General features: G+C 45.8%; 1 protein-coding gene across 4 annotated transcripts; it reads left to right on the top strand.

Moving 5' to 3' along the window:
* Positions 1-1,136: 1,136 nt before the first annotated feature.
* Positions 1,137-26,838, top strand: KLF15 (KLF transcription factor 15). 4 transcript variants are annotated; one of them, XM_083490987.1, is made up of 3 exons: positions 1,137-1,481; positions 13,426-14,514; positions 23,704-26,838. In XM_083490987.1, the coding sequence occupies exons 2-3, from the start codon at positions 13,481-13,483 to the stop codon at positions 23,870-23,872; spliced, it is 1,203 nt and encodes a 400-aa protein (XP_083347113.1). In that variant the 5' UTR covers positions 1,137-1,481; positions 13,426-13,480; the 3' UTR covers positions 23,873-26,838. The 4 variants fall into 4 exon arrangements, 3 of the variants coding, with proteins under 3 accessions (XP_083347113.1, XP_083347114.1, XP_083347115.1); XR_014522890.1 differs by having other exon boundaries at positions 1,153-1,481; positions 13,426-20,294; positions 20,772-26,838; XM_083490988.1 differs by lacking the exon at positions 1,137-1,481 and adding an exon at positions 1,664-9,487.
* Positions 26,839-27,188: the final 350 nt, after the last annotated feature.

Raw genomic sequence — 27,188 nt, 5'->3', positions numbered from 1 at the left:
AAATATGCAAGCTTTAGGATTTCAAACGAGCATGCTTTTTCCAACATTATGTCTCATCCAGGGGTGATATGGGCTTTTCTAAGCCAAAGAAAATGACGGTGAAGAAGCCAAGGTGAATCAAAAGCCAAAAAGAGAAAGCACTGGATTTTAACAAAGGAAAAGCTACCTATACAGGTCATCATAACAGTGAAGTATGGTCACCCATTCTGGCAGGGGCCTCCTGCTGAGTTAGACCACTGGTCCTTCTACCTCAGTAGTGTTATGAGTTGGGGGGAGGGGTTAGGCTGTAAGTGGAGACCCTTATAATACAGTGGTACCTCGGGTTAAGTACTTAATTTGTTCTGAAGGTCTGTTCTTAACCTGAAACTGTTCTTAACCTGAAGCACCACTTTAGCTAATGGGGCCTCCTGCTGCTGCCGTGCCGCCGGAGCACGATTTCTGTTCTCATCCTGAAGCAAAGTTCTTAACCTGAAGCACGTGCAAAATATACCTGCAAATAAACCACATATCATAAAAACACCACAATCTCTGCTGCCCTTCATTCCAAGGAGACCAAACCCTGGTAAATGCCTGGAACCCCTGGAATCTTGCACCCCTGGGAGATTGGGGTGGCGTGCAACAGTATTATCTAGCTGGGGCTCCTCTAGCAGGTGCGGGGATCACTCCCAGCTTTGCTTGGAGACGTCAGGGATCGAACCTGGGAAGAGGCAGATGCTACAGCCCTTCCCTAAAACAAGACCAATTCAAATGCCAAACTATTGTCAGAAGGACATTTGTCCCCCGGGCGGGGTGCTTCTTCCAAGCCTTCTAAATATACGCCTGAGGGATTTCTACCTCGCCTTCACATGATCTTCTTTGTCATGGCTCAGAGAGTAAGCAGAGGGGAGCAGAAGCCAAACATTCCTGCCTGGGCTTTGATACAAAAATGGACCGCGCGGTGGGGGGGGGGGGGGTGGAGGGAGAGGAGAGGAGAGGAGCGGGGGACCAGGGAGAGGGAAGGCGAACGGAGCGAGCATACCAGATACTTCCATTGACGACAAAACCTCAGGCCCGCCCCTTGCCTTTCCCTCAGCCAATGAGGGCGCCACTTTGGGTCGAGCCTCCTTCAAGCCTTCCCCTGCCTTTTACTGTGATAACCTCCCTGGCAGTCATGTGATGGGGATATAGTACTACGCGAGGAGAGCGAAAGGACACATCGCCGGCCGGGTTGCTGGCCGCCCATCGGGACCCTGTTTGCCTGCGGGCGATTCTCAAGGACGCCGCTTGCCACCCAGCCCATCATCTCCTTGGACGGGTTTAATCCATCCTTGTTTTATTTTTTGCTTCTCTCTCTCCTCCCCCACCCATCTCCTTTTTTAAAAAAAAGAATTAAATGTCAAGTGGAGCTGCTGCCTACTGGGATCTTTTTGCAGTTTAAATTGTGGGGTGTGTGCTGCCCCCCTCCTCACGCTCACCCTCGGGGGTTGACTGAATAAGTTCAGGTAAGAAGCAAATGACACGATTGTGACCCATAATAAGGTGTTGGGGGTGCACGATGCGGGACGGGAGTGGGGGGGGGACAGAAGGAAAGGAGGAGGACGGGGCGGCGGGGGGGGGGGGCGGCGGTAAACCTCAGTGGAAGAAAACGAAGAAGCAGCCACTTTCTAGTCCAGGGACCCGGCAGCATGCTTGCTTTATTCCGAGCGTGCAGGAAACGCTAAGCAAGAAGGCGATCGGTCGGCGGCGGCTCTAGCCTGGCGGATCCATATAGAGGGCCGTCGGATCGAAGGATCGATTAGCTGGCTTGGCCGCCGGGGCGACTTGCGCGCAGAATTCGAGGAATGTGGACGGAAGGGAGGCGAGTCCTCTTTGCGGCAGCAGAGGGAGGCAGGACGGGGTGCGTGTGGGTGCCCGGGCGCGTGTGCGCGCCTTCAGATGTTTACAGTGATCGGAGGCGGGAGGGAGAGAGGGCAGAGACTCCTATTCCGGATCCTGGCCGTGAAGGGCGAGAGATCCTCGCCTGTGCGAATCCCGATCTCCGCTCCTGGAGCTGGAGAGAGGCAGCGCTCCCCACCATATGCGAAGGTTGCCTGGCTGAGGAGTTTCAGCAGCAAGGCAACATGCGGCCAGCGCTTTCCCTTTAATAAGAAATAAACGTGCAGGTACTTCCCCGCTTCCTCTCTTAGTCCACGGCGTGCACGCTGGAAAAGATCCGGTTACTGATCCTTCCTCCTGTACTGTTAGGGATGCCCTCCTTTTCGCCCCCCCAAACCCCGCTTTGCCTTTAACTTGCACGCTTGACTCCTTCCAGCAGGTGTTTTAAGTGACTCTGGTTTGTTTCAAAGCTTCACCGCTGGCTTTCTCTCTGGACCCCCCTCCCGCTCCCCCAGGGGATGAAACGCAAATGCATGGCTATGGGACAAATGGATGGGCGCTGCACATGGCGGTGGCTTCGGAGTTTATGTTAACGTGGAGCGCCTAGACAGGACAAGACAGCTGTGGTTGCGGTGTTAAGTCGAGAACAGGGCAGAGATGACGAAACCAGCAGGAGGCTGTGTTTATACGTGGAGCTAATTTGTGTCGTGGTAGGGCAGTAGCTTCCGAGCTGCAAAGAACATTTTGTTGGATGAAGGATTCTGTGCGTTTCCAAAGCTTGCACAGCCTGACATCAATATTGGTATAACCGAATCAAGAAAAGAGGCCACATTTTCTCACTGGGGAGCAAAGCATGCAACCTGACAGCTGGAAGGGGCTCCATGTCCTATAGTCAGTCCCAAATCCTGCCTTAGGAGTAGGCAAATTTGGAGCAGCTGTATCCCGACACATACCTATTGCGTACCCCTCCCCTTTAATGCGCCTAACAAAAAGATACTGCACACCCTTCCTAGGAAGTCCAGGACTGTTTCCCATATGGAACTTCTCCATGGGGAGTGCAGGGCATGGGTATGTGAGACCCCTGTATGCCATCATGTGAGAAAATCATGGGTTCATTTGGGCCACATGTCCATGACGTCGCTTTCAAGCAGATGGCAAAAAAGACACGTTGACTTTTAGCACATGATGGCGAATCGAAAAACATCCCTTGTTTTGCCTATGAGGCACATGTGGGTAACCCAGGGACCTTCAGCACTACCTGATGTGCATGCCCCAGCTGCTCCCACTGCCAACCCCCTCCCAAAAAATGCCACAAATTGCTTGAGAGCGTGAGTGTGATGTGCAGGGAGGCACATGGGGAGCATTGTAAAATCAGAATTGTTGAGTAGGAAGGGACCATAAGGGTCATCTAGTCCAACCCCTACAGTGCAGGAATCTTTTGCCTGACGTGGGGCTCAAACCCACAACCCTGAGATTCTGAGTCTCGTGCTCATACCAGTGGAGCTGTCCAGTTTGAAACATGCCTCCTCCTCATGTATAGCCCATGCTCCTCCCAGCCTGCCAAACAGCTGTTTGGGTGACTGGAGGAGAGCATGACTCTAATGGGGAGGAAGGGTGCAGTTCTGTTGCCGAACTGCCGTCAGAATTAGGAAATGTTTCCCCTTCACCTGCAACGTTCTGCCAACCTCTTTCTAACAGCAAAGGGGTGCGACTCAGTGGCATTTCCAGGTGGGAATGGGAACACTCCCTCTCTGAAAACCCTGGAGAGCTGCTGCCAGTCTGTGTGGCCAATGCTGAGCTGGATGGACTTGGAATACAAAGCAGCTTCCTATGTTCTCAACTTGAGGGTGTGAGATATTTGACATACTGGAGAGAGAGAGAGGCAGAAGTTCTGCGGCACACAGGTTCTGTTTACTGGTTTCCCTGAGCAACTTTTGAGTGGCTTGTGAGGATGTAATGTTGGGGAAGCAACCTCCTGCAGCAGCAACAGGAGGAGGCAGCTGTGCGCTTTGCTCTGCTATGGCTGTTATGGTAATGTTGAAAGAAAGGAGAGAGAGAGAGAGAGATGGTTGCAGGGTTACTGTCGGTCATTGCAAACTTCAGAGGCCAAAGGGAGGGAGAACTCCACCAGTCACAGTGTGTTCAGTCAGCCTCTTTAATACCCAGCCTTGTGAAGCTGAGGTTGGGTTAAACACACTCGGCTATTTAGAGGAAGCAAAAACAACCCCCCCCCCGACTCCTCGCACTAAAACCACAGCCTGGTTCTTGAAGGGATATGAAATGTATCCCTTCTCCCTTTCTGTGCTGCCCCCTCCCATGCTTAGTGCAATGAATCCCGGAGCTTTTATCCATTCACCTCTTGACAGATTAGCACAGACAGGCTTGGGACTCCATGTGTGTGTGACCAGCATGAATGTCAAAGCGGAATGTACACAATCTAGAGCCCGGATTAAAGTCTTTGGCCATTATTGCTGTAAACAAAGTCTTTCCTCCTCTGGAAAACAAAGGAGAATGGGTGCATTTTAAAGCCAGTTGGCTTTTGGAGAGAAAGGGGATTTCTTGCCCCCCCCCATCCTCCTCTGCTCCTGCAGAAATTTTGACAAGGCTGTGAAAAAGAGGTGTGTGTGTGTGTGTGTGTGTGTGTGTGTGTGTAAACATGGCTAACCGGAGCATGTTTTGATCTCATATACTGGAGCACCTTCCTCTCCTTAATTATCAGGGCTCTTAACGTACTGCAAGGCTACCAGCCTTTAGATAAATTATGTATTCTTAATGTATAATTGTGAATAGAGGGAATCAGGAGAAGGGAAGAGGTCCCAGAGAGAGAGAGAGAGAGCACTCAGCTGGTAGAGCATGAAACTCTTAATCTCAGGGTCATGGGTTTGAGTCCTGCGTTGGGCAAAAGAATCCTGCACTGCAGGGGGTTGGACTAGATGACCTTTGTGGTCCCTTCCAACTCTACAATTCTATGATTCTTTGGTGGACAGTAAGGTGAGATAAAGGTGCTGGGAGGGTTTTCCATAGAGAGGAAGGAAATACTTTTAACCTTTTTGTGTTTGCACGGAACTATTTTTTATATCCAGTTATCTCACAGTAGATCCATTGGAATTAATGGACCTATGTTAGCCATATCCATCAATTCCAAAGGGTCTACTCTAAGTAGGACCAACACTGCATACAACTCAATTTGCAGATGTGCTCCTGGTTTTGTTTGTTTTGGGTTGTTGTTTTTTTTAAAAAATCTTTCCAGCAATGAGACCTAGAAACTTGCCTTGTGTTGTAAAATGGTATTTGGTGCTGGCCAGAATCGAGAAGCTGCCCTTGGCACTCTGTGCAGCTGCAACCGTGTGCAGTGAGAGCAGACCCTGAAGTTGTTGCTGTACGCTGCCCAATGCGCCTTTTCTCTTAAGCATTTAACTGGCACCACCAAGCAGTCATGTGCTATGCAGGCTGGAGGCTCCTTAATCAGGAAACCTTTCTTGCCGCATTTAACAGCAAGCGTATTTTTAAACCAGCCTGACGGCAGATGACAGTAAAGGATGACGACAACGCTGATGATGATTAGATGCTATATGCTTCATCCCTTTATGCTGACCCAGTGCACACAGCAGAGCGTACGATGGGGCTGTAAACATACCTCTTTTGATGCCAGATTGTCAGCTAGGTTTAAGAACAACCCAATCTGTAGTCTGGGAAGTTCGATTTGGAACAACAACAACAACAAAAAGACTTTGGCTCAAAGCTCTGCTCAGCTGTGAAGTTCTCCGGGTTGTTTGAGGCATGTCCAGTCTCTTTTTTAAAGAAACAAAAGGTGCCGTTACTCACCATGAAGTTGCTATAGTAACTGCCATGCTTTTAACATGGGGGGGGGGCGGTACTGCTCGTCCTTGAGTACCCCCAGAACATGTCAGTATTTTTCAGACAAACCTACCTTTCAGGGGCACTGTGAGGATGGAATGGGACAACCTCATGTTTGCTGCCTTGAGCTGATGGGAATAAGACCAGGATACAAACTGAGGAATTAAAACTGGCTCATCATTCGCAGTTGCTGCAACTCTTCTATCCTGTTGCATTTATTCACTGCTGGTAGTCCAGTACTCCTCCATTCTGCACTTTGATCTGTAGGGCTTTTCTCAAGGGCGTAAAATCCTACAGAGCATTACAATAGTTGCTAATGAAATACGTTATCAAAGGCAAGATTATTTCTAGAGCGTCTGTGTTTGGAAAGATTCCTAAGAGGTCCACTCTGTCCTTGTGTCATAGATGAACACATGTGCCTATGCACACATGCTGGCCCCTGTGTTCCTGCTCCCCGAGGAATCTGTAGGATCTCAGCCATCCAGGTTCAACAGCAGAAGAGAGCTTTGGCTCTTAGTGCCATGCAAGTGCAGTAGTTCAGGTGTCTCTAGAAGGAAACTGGTAGCTACTGAAGACTAGCACTCCAGGGTACATTGGTGTTTGGTGTGCACAGGACTATAACTGTTTCCTGCTGCTGGTGATGCCATCTTTGGAAATTGAGCCTACTTTTGCTTGCCTAGTCCCGCCTCCTCATTTGCATATTTCCATCCAAATGTTTGCATCTTGGTCATGCTGCAGATATATATATATATATATATCTGCCCCTCCAAATAACCCTATTTTTCCAGGGATGTCCCTCATTTAGAGAAGCTGTCCCATCTGATCTCAGAATGTCCCGCTTTTCCTTAGGATGTCCTGAGAGACCTACATTGGCTCCCAGTATGTTTCCAAGCAGAATTCAAAGTGCTGGTGCTGACCTTTAAAGCCCTAAACGGCCTCAGCCCAGTATACCTGAAGGAGCGTCTCCACCCCCATCGTCCACCCACATCAAGGTCGAGCTGCAAGGGCCTTCTGGCGGTTCCCTCATTGCGAGAAGTGAGGTTACAGGGAACCAGGCAGAGGGCCTTCTCAGTAGTAGCACCTGCCCTGTGGAACGTCCTCCCATCAGATGTCAAGGAAATAAGCAACTATCTTACTTTTAAAAGACATCCAAAGGCAGCCCTGTTTAAGGAAGTTTTTAATGTTTAATGCTTTACTGTGTTTTTAACATTTGGTTGGGAGCTGCCCAGAGTGGCTGGGAAATAAATAATAATTATATTATTTTCTTGGAGAAACATTGGAGGGTATGGAGTTATCTGACCCCTGAGCTGTCTGAAGGCAATCCTGTATAGGGAAGTTTTTTTTAATGATTAATGTTTTATTATATTTTTATATATGTTGGAAGCTGCCCAGAGTGGCTGGGGCAACCCAGTAAGATGTGTGGGGTATAAATAGTAAAATTATCATTACGGAATGGGGAGTCCTTATTTTCACCGGAGAAATGTTGGAGCATGTATGAGAAGGCAGAGAAAGAATTGAGACTGGGATGTGGTCTAAGGGCATAGATCACAGTTATCCTACAGGCCATGCCCTTTTGTGCATGCAGAGCTACACACAAGGGTCTCCTCCATGTGAGGGAAAATCCTCATGTGAAAGAGCCCTGTGGATGTTCACCTGGGCACAGATATTAGGGCCCAGTTAGGACAGTGGAGGGAAGCAGAGCTAGCAATGCAGCACAAGGGATGGAGGGAGTTAGGTCTACCCCCCTACAGTCAAGCAGAGGCTGGGACTTGAGTTCCCTTGGTGGAAACAGATCCAGCACTGGTCCACACTGGCTTCTTGACTTGGCACTTTCCCTATACAGAAGCAATGACATTTGCATGCAAAGTAATTCTGCTGTTTATTGGGATCCCTGGGCTGTGGCATCCCAATGCCCTGATGCAAAGACTTTCTTGAAGGTGCATTGATGATGTCCCAATGGGACTTGTGCATTCCATCAGCAGGTATCCCTCTTGGTGCAATCGGTTGCAGTAGGGAGAACATAGGTTTAGGGGATTACATTGCATCAAAGAGAGGAGATGTTGGCAACCCTAGAAAGTAGCTGTCAGCATATCCACAGCTGTTTAAAAGGCACCAAATCGGATTATACTGTTAGCAGCAACATCTCTCTGCTCCCCAGTCGTCCTCTAATGTTCCCTGGAGTGACAAGCAGCTCAAGTTTTGCATAGCTTTCTGCATTCTCCTCTGAATGCTTACTCTGAAATACAGCAGTGCACAGGCATGCAGTACATTTGCTGCCCTTTTAATATTTAGCTGGTGACCTAAACAGGCAACTGTTGTTCCCAAAACAAGGCAGCTCTGAAAGATCAGTAGCAAGAAAACAATATTGTGAGGATATTGCGGAGGTTTGGAGTACTGTGGAAGGGTCGATGTGCTTCACCCTAGAGCTGACTGCATTTCAGTTGCAGAGGGGAAAAAACCCTATAAAAATACATAATAAGAACAAGAACAAACCAAACCAAACCAAACCAAACCAAACCAAACCAAACCAAACCATAGCAAAAGTTATTCATGGATAAACTGTTGAAAGTGGGCAGGCCTCAGTAAATGAAAATACAGCTATGTATTTTCCCCATGACTCTAAAATTACTATTACATACTTCTTTAAGAATCTCCAAAAGAGAAAAGGGGGGGGGGGAGGATTTGATCATTAGCAGGCAAGTGATGAATCCAGCATGTTCCTCCAATACCCAGAATTCCCTTTGGCTCCAGTGACAGCTCTGATAGCGCAAGGAAAGTGGTATAAGTTCTTACATCTGCCTACTGACCTCTGTGCCTTTAGGGTTTCACCCTTCTGCCTCCTGTTGGCATTTCTTCTTTCACTGGAGGAGAGAGCACTGATTTGTGCCATATGGATATGGGAATGTAAGATGAATAGCAGCTGGCCCTGCGCTAGAAAGCATTCTCGTCATCTGCCGACTCTCATGCCATTCCTCCCCCACCCCAGAACCTGATTCAAGGACCCTTCATTCTGATGAAATCACGGAGATTAATATTGCCCTTATCACTGCTTGAAATGCTAGCTCCTGAGCTGACAAGGACAATTCGAAACAGCGTTGGCTGACGATTCTCCAGATGTGGTTGGCTTCCAAGTACCCTCAGTTCCTGCCAGCATGGCCAATGGTCAGGGATGCTGTGGGAGCTGTAGTCTAGCAACCTATGGAGGGCCACAAATCAGCCATTCATGGTTTAAAATGTGCCCTGAAGGTGCAATCCTATACGTATCTGTTCAGGACTAAGCCCTACAGCATTTGCTCCCAGGACTTGCAAACCTGATAGTTTCTGCCTGTTTTTCTATCTACGGTATTTGCCTGTCCATTCCATTCAGCTTCATTCCACTTCCTGTATGTTTGGCATGCACGCTTTCCTTCTAAAGCGCTCCATTTTCCTGGCCCTCTGCATAGCAACCTGGATACAGTGCTGTTTTCATTGTCCAGCACAGAGTTAGGTAAGATTTCAGTCCATTTGCATGAATGGGCATAAGCATGGAAGTCTAAAAGAGAGACGTGCAAACCAAATACCCTGGGACACATTGTAGGCCCTTGCCGGGAAAGATTAGGGAGGCCACGTGTCCTATGGAGGACAGCCCTCTGTTGAAGGCATCCTAGTCAAGTTTAAAGATAAAGAACCCATCAGAAGGAAGAGCAGGAAGAGCCTTGAAGTTGCCCGACAACAGGGAACGCCTGGGCAGCAGGCTGAGCAGGCAAACAGGCCACCTTCCCCACTGTAGTAAAAGGTACTGTATTTCTACTTAAATTATAGTACAATGGTTTATTACTTTGTATCTATGCACATACATTTAATTCATGCAGATTTTATGCAAATCAAATGCGTGCCCTCCTTTGGTGAGGCATAGACTGCCATTTGAGAGTTAAGGCGCCCCAGCATGCATTCCCTGCATTTTTGGAGACATATGTTTCCTATTTCCCCCCTCCCTCCTGCATGCCATCTGCAGCACACCCGAGTGGAACTTGTGAACTGCGCATTTCTGCTCGGAAGCAAGTGCCCTTAGCTTCAGAGGGGGGCTCCCTCCCTGGTAAAGTTGCAGCTTTGGACTGTGACCAAACTGGGGCAGGGTTCATTAATGCATCTCTGCTTTGAAATGCTTCATCCCACCACGTGGCCCTCGAATGCCTGCAGAGGAACTAATGAAGATCATATTAGAATGCCTAGCGCTGCATTTTGACGTGTTTCCCTCCCAACAAGCTTTGATTCAAAACGAGAAAAAGAACAAGCTGGCAGCTTGCTGGGCATCTCTGGGGAGGAGATTCTGTAAGGAGGATGCTATTGCTCAGAAGACCTTCCTTGCGCCAGAAAGCATGGCACTCAGAGCAGGGTGTCTTCCAAAGATCTGAACATACTGAACTGGTGTGTACACTCACTTGTGAATGCTGGCAAAGTTTCCTTAGGACATCATAGATTAAGACAATCCCTTGTGTGAATTGTGCCCAGAAATCCCTGGTTGGTTAATCGCCTGCTTGCTGACTGATTTGATCAATTCATTGACGGCGTATTACCAAAACTGTCAGGAAATAAGGAGGATGATATTACCCGGAAGACCTTCCTTATGCCCATTATCAGGGTGATTCCCTGTCCCCCACAATATTAAAGCGAGTGTGAGAGTATAATTTTATAAGGGAATGCCATCTTTTGTATTCCACCCCTCCCCCAATTCCTATTACACCAATATACCACAGCCTGAATAAACACATGTATGCTCACCTTTCCCTACCGGTTAATCAGCCAAAGCTTTAGTTGATTAATCTATCAAACTGATTAAACCTGCAGTCCTGTACCTGGGTACAAATCCCATTTGAATCAATGGAACTCACTTATCAGTAGACATGAACAGGGTTAAACTATAAACCTGGAGCAGTACAAAGGAGAAAACTCTGGATGTTCAGATCTGAAGCATCCTTAGGTAATTAACCTGTGTAGGTGAAGAATCCCCTTTACTATTCATAGTGATTATTATGCAAAAAGAGGTGAAAATGCATTGTGGAATGGATAAATTACCATACACTGAGAGGCTCAAAGCTATCTCTTGTGAACTGAACCAACACAGTGGATTAAAAAATAAATAAATCACCCTACATGAATTATTTAATGACTTATATGTGTGAATGATAAGGGACGCGGGTGGCGCTGTGGGTAAAACCTCAGCACCTAGGACTTGCCAATCGCATGTTCGGCGGTTCGAATCCCTGCGGCGGGGTGAGCTCCCGTCTTTCGGTCCCAGCTCCTGCCCACCTAGCAGTTCGAAAGCACACCTAAGTGCAAGTAGATAAATAGGTACCGCTTTATCGCGGGAAGGTAAACGGCGTCTCCGTGTGCTGCTCTGGTGCTGGTTCGCCAGAGCAGCTTTGTCACGCTGGCCACGTGACCCGGAAGTGTCTGCGGACAGCGCTGGCTCCCGGCCTCTAGAGTGAGATGAGCGCACAACCCTAGAGTCTGTCAAGACTGGCCCGTACGGGCAGGGGTACCTTTACCTTTACCTTTTATGTGTGAATGATCACTGTTAATAAAATATAATTATTACCTCCTGTCCTTTTTGGAGGCATTACCTTTCCTTCTGATCTCACAGTATACCATTCTGGTGCAACCACATATGTATCTAGAACTCGCCATAGCATTTAATGAAAGCTTATGTCATAATAACTTTGTTCGCCTTCCTCTTTTTTTGCACCGTGAAGCCTAACCTTTGATTGAACTTCCTCCCGTTCAGCACATGTGAACATTTCATAAGTGTAGTCATTTGACAAGAAGAGATGGCTGGCGTTTGTGTGTAAACTAGGAAAGTGTGCAGCTTGGGAAGCCAACCCATGCTTTTTTTGCTTCAGGACTTGCCATCCACGTCCCCAGCCTTGCATCAGTCAGGAAGCTGCTTTTCAAAGAAATGTACTTTCGCTTGTTCAGGCTTCCTGTGGAATGTCAGTGGGCTGCTGCTGATGGAAGATGTGTGCAAAATCCATCTTTTGCCATCTCAGCTGTGTGGTGCGTGCTTTGGATTTTATTTCTTTGAGCGGAACGAGACAAAGATGGGGCGAGTTAAAAGATGCAGCAAAAGCACAGATTATACAGGGAATAGTAAGCATCTTTTGCCCTGGACAATATCAACAACAGTTTGTGGCAAAGCAGCTGTGGTAGCAATAGCAGACGAGCATGCTAGAAATGACTTTGCAAAAGGTGTGTTTGAGATCTCCTTTGTTTTCCATTGCCCCTTCTCACGCTCTCACTCTTTCTTCCAAACCCAGGTTTTATAAGTTTATTGCATTTATATTGCACCTTTTCCTCCAAGAGGTTCTCCCTCTTCTCATTTCATGCCCACAACAACCCTGTGAGGTAGGATAGGTTTGAGAGGCCGTGACGGACCCAAGACTACCCAGTGAGCTTCATGGCCAGGTGGGATTTGAACCCTGATCTCTCAGGTCATAGTCCGACACTCTAACCACTACACCAGCACTGGCCCTTAAAGAATCTGCCACCACAATTCATATACCTTCCCCCAAGGCAAAGTAGGTTTGCCTTGACTGGAAGAGCAAATAATTGTCTGCCCGAGACTGTATCTCTTCCCTTTCACAACCGAGAGCACAAGCTTTGGGTGTTTTGCTGTCAGAGTTTTGCTTGGGGCAGCTAGAGCGGGAAAGGCCTGTGCATGATTTCTCTCCCCACCCCCCTCACCCAGATGCGCTTCCGTAGGAAATTCACTCCCAGGCCTTCCTGAGACTAAGTGAGTTGATGGTGCTTGTCAGGAACATGGCACAATGAGGCTGGTCACAATGCTTTGAAATCCAAAGCCAGAATTGAGATGCTAATTCTGACCGGAGTCTTCCAAATTTAGAAGCTGTCACATGCTTCAGTTCATCCCAAGGCAGTGCTTCAAATGAAAGGCAGGAGAATATGCTGGAGAGAAGTTTTTACACTGGACTTGTGGGCATACAGACCAGAGCTAAAATTTGCTAGTAATCTTTCTTTGAGGGGTGGGGAACGGCCCCCTCTTTGCCAAGGTATGGCGATTAAATAATCCGGCTTGGTTCAAGCCTGTATCAAGAGCAGCGCAACAGATAATGGCAGTAGAAAATTTGAATCATTAACCCGGAGAGGAAAATCCTCACTGTCAAAGTCTAGCCAATATTTTTAGCTCCTGCCGCCCCAAGCTTTGCATTACGCTGATTAGCCTATATTTGTATATGTGAGAAAGTTAAAAATAAAGCCACTGGAAAGCGGCAACCTAGTAATAAACACTCTGCTTGATATGGAGGTTTGGGAATGGTAAAAGTTTCAACAGTTCTCCTTCCTCGGCCTCGTTCCCGGCTCTCTCTACCCTTTAGCATTGGCTGCAAGATCCACGGCTAAGGAAAAGGACATTGAAGGACATATTTCTCCTCACCAGCAATCCTTTGGAAATAAGTAGGCTGTTGTAAATCTCCAGAACACATAGTTGTGAAATGGCGTTTCGGAGAGAATTCTTTTGCAAGCATGTGGTGCAATCTTGGAAAAAGAGCTCTCAAGAAATCCTCTTGGGTGATAACAGGCAATATCAAAACATGTAGCAACATGAGCACGCAGCAAGGATTGTGGGCCAGGCTGGAGAAAGCTTTGTAGTTTTAGTGCATTGAGATGAATGATTAAACCTGACTTCTGACTCTTGGTGTTTGTGTTTCCCATATCCAGGCTTTCGCTCTGTTGGTACATGCTGGTGGGAGACCTATAAAGAGATTATCCCGGGATGGTGGATCACTTGCTTCCTGCGGATGAGTCCTTCTCATCTGCAAGGCCTCTTCTCGGATACTTTGGGGACATGGCAGCAATCGGCAGGTCGTACCACATGCTGCCGTCCCCCTTGTCGGAAGATGACAGCGACTCTTCGAGTTTTTGCTCTTGTTCCAGTCCCGATTCCCAGGTCCTTAGCTCAAGCTGCGGGAGCTCGTCAAGTGCCGAGAGTCAGGACAGCATCTTGGACTACTTGTTGTCTCAGGCATCCTTGGGGAATAGCCATGCCTCTTGGTGGGACAAAAGGAGACTTCAGCCTATAGTGAAGGAGGAGCATTATAGGATGCCCGAATTCACAGTGGAGATGGAGGATTCGGGACCATTTCAGCCCACCCTGGAGGAAATCGAGGAGTTTCTGGAAGAGAACATGGAGACAGAGCTCAAGGAAGGACCCAAAAGCGAGACCAAAGACATGAGAGCTTGTGGCCAGATAACTGTGGCTTCCATGCAGCCCAAAGATCACATGGTACCCAGTAGTAGTTTAAAAGATAGCAAAAGTGAACAGTCAAGCGGCACAATGGATGCAACAAATGGAGCCATGTCCCTAGATGGTGGGATCCCAGTCATGCTCCAAATCCAACCAGTGCAAGTTAAGCAAGCATCAAACGGGAGCCCTAGTTCACAGGGACCTGCGCAAGAGAACATTAAAATTGCACAGCTCCTGGTCAACATCCAAGGGCAAACATTTGCACTTGTGCCACAGCTTGTTCCGTCGTCCAACTTGAACTCCTCCTCCAAATTTGTCCGCATAGCCCCAGTTCCGATCGCTGCAAAACCAATCGGGCCTGGAGGTACGATCCAGGGGCAAACGGGGGTCATCATGGGTCAAAAGTTTCAAAAGAACCCTGCGGCAGAACTCATTAAAATGCACAAATGTACTTTCCCCGGATGTACCAAGATGTACACCAAAAGCAGCCACTTGAAAGCCCACCTGAGGAGGCACACGGGGGAGAAACCCTTTGCGTGTACGTGGCCCGGCTGTGGATGGAGGTCAGTATTGGGATGTGGTGGCAGGCTGGGTCGCATAATACTGCCATGCGTTCCACGTTATTTGCCAGCTGGTGATTTTGAACCAAATTAATTGAAGGATGTGCCTTCTTCTCTAGTACCTGGCGATCATTAGAATTTAAGCACGTTCTCTCGAAATGAGATGACGCTAGGAACATCTATGAATCAAATGGCACAACCTCTTGGGCTTTAGTGGCAGAAAAGGTTTTGTTTTTCAACAAAAACAGATGTCATCTCAGCTCATAAAAGAGAGATTGAACTTGTCAGAACAGGCCTTGCGAGCTGTATACTATGGGCTTGGTTGCGATGCATTTCCCACAATCAGCACCAAAGGAAAGGATAGGTGCCAAGAAGAGTTCAGTGGTGAAGCACGGGATTTGAATACAAAAAAGTCCCAGACTCAGTCCTGGGCCTCTCCAGTTAAATGGTTGGGTGGCAGGTGAGATGACAGTACTAGGCTGGATGGGCAAAGTATTTTGACCGCTTCATATGTTCCTATAATTGCCGTTAGTGAAAAAAGAGGGAGGGGGGGAATTATCAATTATATATCCATATTCACTATTTTTAAGTGAATGCATACAATCAGACCCATGGAAATCTCTGCTTTCTGAATGGCTTGACACTCCTTCTGACTGAATCAACACAAATTTCTTCAGGCATTACAAATCTGGTCTGCTAAATGTCTGTTGACCTGCATCTCATCCGTGTGCTGAGCATCTTTGTTGTGGCTGCCACCCCTGCACTTGTGAGGCGACGTCAAATGCCATCTTGCACTGGGTGGTGCTTACTACAAGTTGCAGTTGGGCATGGATACTTGAGGATGAAATAGGCGTGCTTCTTTTCAGGATGGGGAAGGCTTAGTCAAAATGCCTCCAAACCCTCTGTTTTCCGCATGCTGTAAGTAAGAGAGACTAGACAGAGGAATCGCTGTGTAATCGCTGTGGTTTTCCTATGGCGTAGGATCCAATGTTGGTCATGCCTGGAGGCATGAGATTCTCGGTTGGACATTTGGTTTGACTCAGTATTTATGTTCTTCAATTTCCATATTTGTGACACTTCCATAGGTTGATTGCCCTATGCCTGCAAGGAGCGACTCATAACATTTCTCACCTGTGGTTTTTAGGGAAATAGTTGATTATTAACTACGCAGTTGGCCTCCCGTCCTGATGGCTTCCTGTCATGGCATTTAGAATATTTGCTCTCCCTAACAGTGAACCCTAATGTAAATATTTTTGTGGAAAATTTTGTTTCTCTGAGCGGGGGATGTGAGGAAATTATGACAAATGTTCAGATTTTTTAAAAATGCTGGTGAAGGAAAATGATTTTGGTATTCTGTAGCCAATGGACTTGAAATCCCAGCAAGCCTATCTGAGGACTCTCAGTGACTCTCCAGTCCTCTTTGCTTTCCCATCCTTTCTTCTGAGGATGTACTTTATGAAAGCCACAAATGTACGTCATTTTCCTAACTTCAAGGGAAGTGAGCATGGATAGCATGAGCAGAAGATGTCAAGAGGGCAGTGGGTGAAACTGTCACAAGTTGTAGAGAAGAGCCTGAAATCACCAATTTTTAAAATTTATTTTTTAGTATGCTTTAGGACAGGGTTTCCCAAACTTGGGTCTCCAGCTGTTTTCAGACTACAACTCCCATCATCCCTAGTTAGCAGGCTAAGTAGTCAGGTATGATGGGAATTGTAGTCCAAAAACCTCTGGAGACCCAAGTTTGGGAAACTCTGCTTTAGGGCATAGGTGGGGGACCTTTAGCCTCCAAATGTTGTTGTACTGCAGCTCCCATAAGCCTTGAGCTGGGGCTGATGGGAGTTGTAGCTCAGCAACACCCAGAGAGCCCGAAGTTCCCCACCCCTGCTTTACAGCAAGAGCTAGGAACCCTTTTCAGCTTGAGGGCCACATTCCCTTCTTGGCCACTGTTCAGAGGCCACATGCAAGTGTTGGGTGAGTCTGGAAGCAAATTGGGTGGAGCAACAAATGCAAATGTTACCTTTGTGCAGTAGGTGAGTTTCTACACCCGCTTACACAGCACAATCTATCCTCCATTCAGACAAGCAAGGGGCATTGACAGAATTCAATGATACTTTCCAGCCATGCAAAAGCACTCATGAGAAGATGGGCCAGCGATGGCTTGTGGCTAAGGCAGGAAGTGTGGCCCGAGGGCTAGAGAGAGAGGCCCGGAGTGCCCAACCCTTAAACAGAATAAGAACTATTATCTAAGATACCTTCTTTATGAGGTTTGGCTTTGTGGAATGTCACAAAGTTCAGAAAATGGCAGCTTTACATTTATCACAGGAGAGAGGGCAGTGGATATGGCCCAGGCGATATGTTGCATTACTGGGATGGGGAATGTGCTTGCATTGATGACTGCCTGCGTCCTTGTGAGTAACAGCTGACTAACATGAGTGATGTACATCAGCCATGGATGATTGTCCACCAGAGGTTTGATAGACCTCTCATGTTTTTGCTGCCTCTGCAAAATCAGGGGAAGGGACAGCATGCACCTCGCAGGCCACAGTGCACAGCTGTGATCTGCTTTGGTGCATCGTGAGTTGTGTAGGCCTGGTACTGTGGCATCCAGGGTCTAAGTGCTGTGGAGAACAATAACATACATCACCAGAGGTCTTCCCCTTTCTTTACTCGAGAAACTACACATCCTGCAGATCCTTACGCCCTTTAATCTTTTTGGGTGGGAGCTATTATTTTGAGGCAGTGCCTGTGTTAACTACATCAGCTGATATGTACATTTGACAGCTCTAGCTCATGGTCAGTATGAGGAGGAGACTTATGGAAGACAGCAGATCAACAGATCAGTGGCAGATTGCAGGCAGGCAAGATTATTCAAGGAGATGGCAGAGTACAGCCACTGCAGGGTGTGGATTGCGTGTAAAGGGCAGGGCTTGGGTGGAACATAGCTTTCAGAGAGTCTTGAGGGCCAGAAAGGGCCCAGGGTTTCCCACCCCACATTTGCAATGGGTATTTGCTATTAAAAGGAAGGAAGAGGCAGCTGCCCATTTTCCAAGGAGTTTGTTTCTTCCAGTATACCTCTCTAGGATTAGTCCAGGATTTCAGTGCACACCTATGTGGTGTTTTTGGCCATCCAAGTGAGATTGGCAAGTAGCTGGGGCTAACTGAGCCCAAAATTGCACAGCTTTCCTTTTATCAGCAGAGAATGTTTACTTTCCAGAAGTTCAGAGAGAGCTGGGACCTCACATGACTTGTGTGTGCCGAGTACACCTGGAGCTTCTGTTCTTTTCCATTTTTCTTTATCGCCCTGTATTGAACACACAGGCCCAAGAGATACACTTCTGGTATTTTTCCTTTAGTTGTTTTCTTTTCCTCTTTGTGTAGGATTCCTTTTTCCAAACAGGTGTTTGTTTGCATTTCAGGTGTTTGTTTGTTTAAAAAACCCTGCATCAAGAGCAATTAAAGAAAATTACCCTGGTCTGTGTAAATGGAAACACAATACTGTACTTAGAATCAAAGAACTGTAGAGTTGGAAGGGAACTGAAGGGCCTAAGGCACCCATGACAGATGGCCATCTAACCTCTGCTTAAAAACTTCCAAGAAAGGAGAGACCACAACCTCCTGAGGGAGTTTGTTCCTACTGTCAGAAGGTTTTTTCCTGAAGTTTGGTCGGAATCTCCTTTCTTGTAGCTTAGCTATGGACAGCACTAAAGCTGCTCCTTCTTTTAGATGAGACAGTGAGGTTAAAAACAAAATGTCATGCTGCTGAATAGCTTCCCTCAAAAGAGAACCTGGGTATTCAAAATGCACCAGGAAATCTGATGTGCCTATATTCTAATACATCTACTACAGATTGGCTTCTCCATTTCTCCATTCTTCTGTTGCAGGGGTAGTCAGTGTTGTGCCTTGCAGATGTTCTTGGACACCATTTCCCATCAGCCCCAGTCAGTCTGGCCAGTGCTCAGGGAAGTTGGGAGCTGGAGTCTTACAATGCCTGGGAGCCACCATGTTGGCTACCCCATGCTGCTGAGTGGTACGACCCTCCTTCTGTCTGTAGTATGATGGCTGCAGCAACAGCAATGACTTTGCTTTACAGGCTGTTATCTAACCATAGTTGCTCATCTTACAGTAGTGCATTACTACCGTAGTATAACATCAAAACACATTTAAAGTAGGCAAGGCAGAATCAAATGGATCTTTCTCTGCTCCTGCTCCATGGGGAAGGACCAAACCTCAGTAGAGTCAAGTAGATGCTGAAGGAGCCAAGTTTAGTGCCTGGCACCTCCAGTAAAGACCCATCAGGTGATGGGAAAGGTCTGTGTCTTGGAAACCCAGAGAGAGAGAGAGAGAGACTGCTAGCCAGACAATGCCAAACTGGTAGAATAAATATATGGTCTGACCTAATGCAAGGCAACTGAAAGGTCTTGCCTGAAACCCTGGATATCATCTGCCAGTCAAGAGTAGATAATACTGAGCTAGGCAGAACATTGGTCTGACTCAAAATAAAGCAGCTTCCTATATTCAAAGCCAGACCAGTTTCGCTTCACCAGGGTGGTAGCCTCCCTTGCCTTCAGACCATACCCTGGGACCATTTATCGTCTTTGTTACTGTTGTACCATTATGAGAGCCTACAAAATAAATAACCTGTTGTGTAAAACCAATCAAACAAGCCCTACAGGCAAATGACAAATATCTCCCATTGGAACGGACGCTTTCCCACGATTGCACTGCATCTCCTCTATGAATGCAGTTCAAGGTGTCTGTTTGCTTATTTATTTGATTTAACAAAATGTATATACCACATGATTGTAAGAAAACCTCTTACGCAGTTTACAAAAAATATAAAATAAAACATTCAAATTATCATTAAAAACTATTTAAAACCAGCATTTAAAAATATTATATTAATGCAACATGTGGTTAGCAAGAGCTGAGTGTTACCAGAACATGGGATGAAGCAATCAGCAAACACAAAATGTAAGTGAGCTGTGGACTTATAATTTGGAAAGCCATCAATACACTTATAATGGCTGGACCACCATAATTAACTCAGAAATGCATTTTTCATTCAAAAATCCAATTTGGAATCTGCTACGGTTCACATAGTTGAACTCAGATTTCATGCTGAATGCAGATATCCGATTCCTGGGTTGGTATTTGACCTATGAAATCGATATTTAACCCCCCATCTTTGATATTTTAGGATGTGTGATACCTGAAATTCTATATATCAGTCCTTGGAACTTGAAACATACCAGCTTTTCCTTCAGAATACCATTCCTTTGTGTGTATATAAATCTGATAAGTAAATAAAAATAAAATAATGTTTGTCAATTAAGGCGGTATAATTCAAGAGTGGGGAACGATAATAGTTTTAACTGAGAAGCATTGAACCTAGGTCCTCAGATGCTGTCGAACTACAACTCCCATCACCCTTGACCATTCGCTAACCTGACTAGGGATGCTGGGAGGTGTAGTCTAACAAATACCTGGGGATTCAAGGTTGAAGAATACTGATGTAGGGCATATGGAGACACAGCGATGCCTATTGGCTACTTCTTGTACCTTTTCTTTTATGCAAGGCATTCAGCACAGCTGCACTAGAAAGCAGACACAGTCCATTAGCTGTAGTCTGCACACTTCTAAGGCACCCGCCACCACATAAGAAAATGTGGACAGGTTTTTGAAAAATAAGGAAGCTGGACTGGCAGTGCATAATATGAAGATGCTAAAGAATACTGCAATTAACCAACACAAAGCAAATTGTGTCTCTTGATGTAAAGGTAAAGGTAAAGGTAAAGGGACCTCTGACCATTAAGTCCAGTCACGAAAGACTCTGGGGTTGCGGCGCTCATCTTGCTTTATTGGCCAAGGGAGCTGGCGTACAGCTTCCGAGTCATGTGGCCAGCATGACTAAGCTGCTTCTGGCGAACCAGAGCAGCACATGGAAATGCCGTTTACCTTCCCGCCGGAGCATGCACTTTGACATGCTTTTGAACTGCTAGGTTGGCAGGAGCAGGGACCGAGCAATGGGAATTCACCCTGTCGCGGGGATTCAAATCGCCGACCTTCTGATCAGCAAGTCCTAGGCTCTGTGGTTTACACCACAGCGCCACCCGCGTCCCTGTCTCTTGATGTGCCTTACTGTAAGAAATTTTTTTTTTAAAAGGTGTGGGGGTATCTGTCAAGTAAAGAAGATATATGTGGTATGAAGCACATTTCCACATGTGAATAATGTGGAGCACTCCCTCCTTCTACACTTCTAGAGGGTTCCCCCCTCTGAGTCAAGGTGCATAGTATCCGAGGCACTTGGGACAGAAAATCCATAAGTACCTCTCCTTGGGAGTAAAGGCACAGCATCCAATTAAATAACTAACAAATTGCTGCCCTTCTGTGACACCCCCAAACCAACCTGAGGCAGCCGCTTCACTCTGCCAGCAACCCTCCACTGAAGCATGCTTAAATCCCACTCAAGTACTTTTTACCCAGATTTTCTGAGCAATTAACATATGGGAAGAGATCTCCCCATTTCTCATTTTTGGGGCTCAGCTAATTGCTGTGAAACCCAGGCAGCTTGCTACCATGATTCCAGGATATATCACATGTCCTGCTTGTTTGACCCGAGAACCACCTGTGATTGAATCGAACTCTTTAAGGATATGTTACATCATTCCATGTGCACCATGACACGAAGGCCAGCCAAAATGAGCAAACAAAAGTTGGTAAGGCTAGCGTGTGGCGATCGCAAGGGATTCTACGTGCTTCACATGTTCACCTTCCGAGTCTTTTCTTTTGTATAAACACACAGGGAGTGTATTTCTGCTGGTATAGTAAGCTGATCTTTCCAAGCAAACTGGGCAACAGCATAGCAACATTGTTACCTGATCAACTGCAGGGTTTAGTCATGAGGTAAAGAATATTCTTATCATATTAACTCACGCTGCTTTCCATGGCTCAGATAGCACATATCTTTGAGGTGCTCATGCATCTGCCCCTGGTTTTGCTAATAATAAAAACTCATCCCAATGGACTCAGCATTTATATGTGTGTGTGTGTGTGTGTGTATGCAGAAATAAATCCAAGCATCACACAATGATGGCACAGGAATTTGACACTCCTGCATTTCTCTTGAGAATTATTATTTTTTGCTTAAAAACAAAACAAAATGCATTCACCTAAACATAGCAATCTACTATCTTTTCAGGCAAACACATTTTACAGATTTCCTTTCTCTTCCAATTTGCATTTAGTAAATGACTGCGGCTTCATTCATTTACTACAAGCAAACAGCTGACAGCACTTCTTAGGAATTATTTTCAGTGCCAACCTTTGCTACTGTTCCAGCTGACACCCACTTCATAGCACCATCTTTCGAAAGGGGCAGTAGTCTCAGTTGTGCATCCTGAACACTTGGGGTTTTCAGAGGAGTTTCAGCATTACTCAGAGCTAGAAATCAGCATTGTCCTGCCTTGCAACTCTATGAATTCATCTCAGTATTGACAGTACAGTGGTAACATGGGTTACAGGCACTTCAGGTTACATACGCTTCAGGTTACAGACTACGCTAACCCAGAAATAGTACCTCAGGTTAAGAACTTTGCTTCAGGATGAGAACAGAAATCGTGCAATGGCAGTGCGGTGGCAGCAGGAGGCCCCATTAGCTAAAGTGGTACCTCAGGTTAAGAACAGTTTCAGGTTAAGAACGGACCTCCGGAATGAATTAAGTTCTTAACCCGAGGTACCACTATATTTAGGGTTTTTCTTTTCTTTTCCCCTTTCCTGATGTTAGGCAGGAGCTGCCTAAAGTATTAGCTCAGAGAGTTATATTGCTAGCTGAGGGTCTCTCTCTCCCCCCTCTCCACAATCTGACTGAGCCTTGTTGTGTTCAAAATGGCGTCGTTCTGTGCCTTCCGATATGAGAGGAACATTTGTATGAGACAGTGTCACTCTCTTCCTCCTTTGAAATCAGTGCCAGTGGATATGAAATGACTACTTTTAACTATGCTTGGTGGCCGACATCTGCCTCTGTGCTGCTAGTAGTTCATGGATAATGACTTTGTCCCAATGTATTGGAGAATTTCCCACATGTTGCCACCATTTTGGGGACAGGTCTGCTAGAGCATGTGGGAAATAGCTTGATGTCGAATGTGAGTCACTGCATTTATTGATTGATTGATTGATTCATTCCTCTCCGTTGAATTTGCTTGACAAAGGTGTTTGGCATACGAGACCTTTCTTCTTCAGCAGGCAATTGAAGGGGAACTTTTCAGTTTTTACGAGTAATTTTAATCAGTCCTATCCATTGCATGCTTTTTAATTTTTATGTACACCAATTAGAAACATTGGTAATTAACTGGTCTACACATAGCTTAAACAAATGACTCAGTAAGAGATGCTTGACAGTGGAACAGACTACCTCAGAAGGCTGTGGACTCTCATTCACTGGAAGTTTTAAAACAGAGGTTGGATGGCCATCTGTCAGGGATTCTTTAGCTGTGATCCCTGTCAATCAGTTGATTGTCAGGGCTTGCAAAGAGGACCCTGATGATCACTAGGGTTTCTGTACACAGTGCAATGGAAAAACAGATCACAGAGTGTAATTGTGATGCCAGGTGACTGACAAGTGGGCAGTCCGGGCCCATAGGGGAGTGGTTTTTTGGCAAATGATACTGTTACCTTGATAAAGGTAGGGTGGATTGAGTATGCTCAGAGCCTCGAGGGGAGACTGCCCAGGAAATCCATGTATGTCATGTTGAGTTCCATGTTGGGAGAAAGGCAGGATATCTACTAAAATAAATAAAATTATAGGGATTACAGGATAGAAAGTACCTTGGTTAAGCTTTTGTGGAAGAACTATACCATATGAACAAAGATTTCAAAAGGGGATTTACAGCTGCCATCTGTGAGAAATTCTCCATTTTGTTCTGTTGAAACTGGATGAAATCCAGGAGATCTTGTCATAATAAGAGAATAACCTGAGGTATTTGGAGAAATGGTTGGAATCGTTGCACAACAGCGGCCAGCTCTGCTATTCATGTATATGTTTGTTTTACATGCAATTTTGTTCTGTCTGCTTATAAATCACTTTTTGTCCTCTTTTCATTGTGTGACTTCGTCCTTTGGTTTTTCATGCATTGATGACAACCAATGACAACAACCTACTGATAACCCTTCCTCTCCCCCGTTACTGTCTTTCAGGTTTTCACGATCAGATGAACTATCCCGGCACAGGCGCTCGCATTCTGGAGTGAAGCCGTACCAGTGCCCTGTGTGTGAGAAGAAGTTTGCTCGGAGCGACCATTTGTCCAAGCACGTCAAAGTCCACCGGTTTCCTAGAAGCAGCCGCTCGATGCGCTCAGTGAACTGAGGGAGGGGGGTCCTCACTTGCTCCTTTCCACCCCTTCACCCATGAACAGGAACTGACAGAACTTTGTTCGGTATCCTCCTCACGATAATTTATTTGTCTCCCTGTAACAGCTGATGCCATGACTTCACACACATCTATTTTTTAAAAAAGAAAAAGAAAAAAACAAACTACCCACCACCTTTACCTTATTTCTTTTCCTTTCCTTTGCTGCTGCTTCTTCCTTTTGAAATTACAGTGTTTTATTTTTAGCTGTTTTCTCCTGCACCATGATAATTTATGGGCTACTTGCTGCTAGTTAATTATAGTTCTGGCATTCCTGAAGGCTTTGCTCATGTACAGGGCTATTCGTTGTGAGGGGTAATTTTTTTTTTAAAGCATTATTATTAAGTTGGCCTATTTGTCCACTTTGGAAACAGCAAATTCCTTTCGAAATTAAAACAATGCCTTTTTGGCAAGGTTGGGGTGGGGTGGTAGGCTTATATATTTTGTTGAGGTGATGGTGTTCCTTAGCTAGGAATTTGTAGAGGCCTGGTAGTCCTGTCAGGGCAGAGGCCTTTGATGGCTAAGGCCCACTCAGTAGAAGCATGGAGAATAAGGCCATCAATGACTATTAGCCATGGCGGCCATGTTCCATCTCCACTGTTGGAGCTAACACATGCCTCCAAATACCAGATTTTGGGACTTGCAGGCTGGAAGAGTGCTTTTGTACTCCAGTCCTCCTTGAGGGTTTCCCACAGGCATCTGGTTGGCCACTGTGAGAACAGGATGCTGGACTAGATGGGCCTTGGGCCTGATCCAGCAGGGCTCTTCTTATGAGCAGGAAGGCCCCCAAATGCAGCACACATTTTGAAGTCATACACACTGCCACCTAAAGAGGGATGCCTCATGCGACTGTTAGGTCCAGAGTCTAAAATGATCTAGCTGCCCCACTGTAGAGGTTATCAAATGAGGAAGGGCAAAAGGAGCATATGGGGTGTATGATGTGTGTATTTGTGTTTCTGTGTGGGAAATTGCAAACCAGCTGGTATTTTGCTGCTCTTGAGCAGAGCTGCACAATATCCTGTCAGCTGCCAGAATTGTGGCCTGAAAAGCTCATAAAGGTCCAGATCCTTCTGAGTTCTGTACACAGTCTTCTGGAGTCTTGTCAGGGCCTGTTCTCATAAGCCACCAAATTAATTCTCCCTGGTTCCTTTCCAGGCTGACAAGAGTCTTCCATGTTATCTGCTATTCCACCAGTGTGTATTGGTTCCACCCCTTGCCCCTCCTGAGGTCAGTATTTTTGAAATCAAAAAGCTGGCAACCAAAGGAGGAAGAAACAAAAGGATAAAATGTGGAATGTATGTCCTTTGCCCAATTATCCAGATTACTAAAACACACCAGTCTCATTCAGTTCATGGATGATAAATATGCATAGGGTGAGGTGCATCTCAGCGACAGACTCTGCCCCCCTCCAGTCTTTGGGAGCAGTTCTTGACTGCTGCTTCATAGGTTTCAAAGTCACAGTCCAGCCAGAATCCAAAGCAGGCTGGCAGTACAATAGCTGATCAGTGTGTTTGTGTGTGAGTGTGGCTGGTGTTAAGGCAGAGCGTTGAATGTTGGCTTCCTATGGGGCCAAAAATATAGCCAAGCCAATGTGCTCTATAAAAGATTTTTCATTGGAGAGGAGTGATGCTCACAGGCCTGTAGAAATGATGTTTGCTCTTTGGCAAAGATTTATAGTCCGGTGATCATGATGTGAGAGGACTGGATGTAAGAGTGATACCTTGTTTTTGGGCCACTGCCTTTTCACAATGCATACAGCCTGCATCACGTACCATTCCTGCAGGAGCCTAAGGTACCTTCTGCCAAAAGTTACAACCTCCTCCTCACATGGCTTTTGATGGGCACAGAAGTAACTGGGATGGCTCTTTGCATCTTCCCAGATGGATGCATGAAGAAATGCTGGACTCATTTTCCCCACGTTTACAGCATGGAATGAAATCCTTATCCCCCCAGTCGCTGGGGAGGGAGGACTTAAAAGACTTCTTGAATGTTTTGCGAAAGCACTTTTTTTGAGCCATAGGAGGCAAGCACCCCCCAAATGTGGAGTATCTTCATGGGCTGCTATTCAGAGAGCAATGCAACTGGGGCAGCGTGTGTTTTAGCCAGCTGGTGCAGTAGCTGTCTCAAGGGCTAAACAACAACAACAAAAAAGGGAATACGTACATACATATATATATATATCAATATATATATATACTTATAATGCAATGCTGGCAGCAAAATTATTGTGTTAGGAAACATTTCCCCTCCTGCACCCCCTCTTTTTCCTTTATTTATGTACTCAGCTGATCGTAGGAAGCTTTCTAGCAAAATAGAATCTGGTAATTAGAGAATATTTGTTTAAAGCAAAATACAGTTGAGCGTGTTGCATCTCTTCTCTGATCATAGATGGTGCCTGTGTCCGTGACTCAACCCCTCTGAAAGCAATGGGACGGGATGAGTAGCTCCTACCTGAAGATCCATTGGTTTCAATGGGACTTGGTTGCAATTAACTTCTGTAGGATTAAGCCTTGTCTGTCTTGTCAACTTTTTTGTTAGCCAAATGGGAAATAAAACACTGCAATTCTAGCGTTCGTACCAGGTCAAAATGCAGACCACGGCGCCACGTTCGAGCAAGAGCTCCACTCACTACCTTCATCTAGGAATGCATTCCTTTTGTCGTCTAAGAAACAAGTATAAACAAATCTTTCTTCTATTGACTGGTTTTTATCTCACATCCTATGAATGTATGTAAATAAAACTGTACATATTGCATATCTATATAAAATATCTTTTAATAACGTATGAGAAAATTGTGTAAATTTGAAACAAAAGAATATCTTTAAAGCCAGTGTACATAAGTTACAATCCTGTATATTTTTTTTCTTTTGTTCTTCATAAAATATATTTACTTTGACAATAAAAAGAAAATTGAAATTTTACAAGTGATGTGATGCGCTTTTCTTGGTTTTCACAATCATGTTCTTCAGGAATCCATGGAGCCCCTTGGCAGTGTGGATGGGAAAGAATAGTAATGTCTAGCATTTCAAAACATAGGAAGCTGCCTTATACTGAGCCGAGCTGCTAGGAAACTATCTTTAATGACGCAAAATCCAGGCAGAAAAGAAATCTTGATTACACTTTACTGAGAAAATTGAACAATAACAGAGAGGTTTTGTCTTTCTTACTTCAGGCCTTGTGCATAGCAGGGAGACATACAACCAAACATACAGAGGAAAAATTCCTCAGGACCACACAGCCAATCAGAGCATGTGCAACCTTGGTAAACATGTCG

This window comes from Podarcis liolepis, assembly GCF_965112155.1.
Source record: "Podarcis liolepis genome assembly, chromosome: 2".
NCBI lineage: Eukaryota > Metazoa > Chordata > Lepidosauria > Squamata > Lacertidae > Podarcis > Podarcis liolepis.
This window is presented reverse-complemented; position numbering and strand designations above follow the sequence as displayed.

Coding starts and splice junctions, on each gene's coding strand:
- KLF15 (XM_083490987.1), top strand. CDS start 13,481: ATGGTGGATCACTTGCTTCCTGCGGATGAGTCCTTCTCATCTGCAAGG. Junction 14,515..23,703: donor TGGCCCGGCTGTGGATGGAG/GTCAGTATTGGG, acceptor ACTGTCTTTCAG/GTTTTCACGATCAGATGAAC.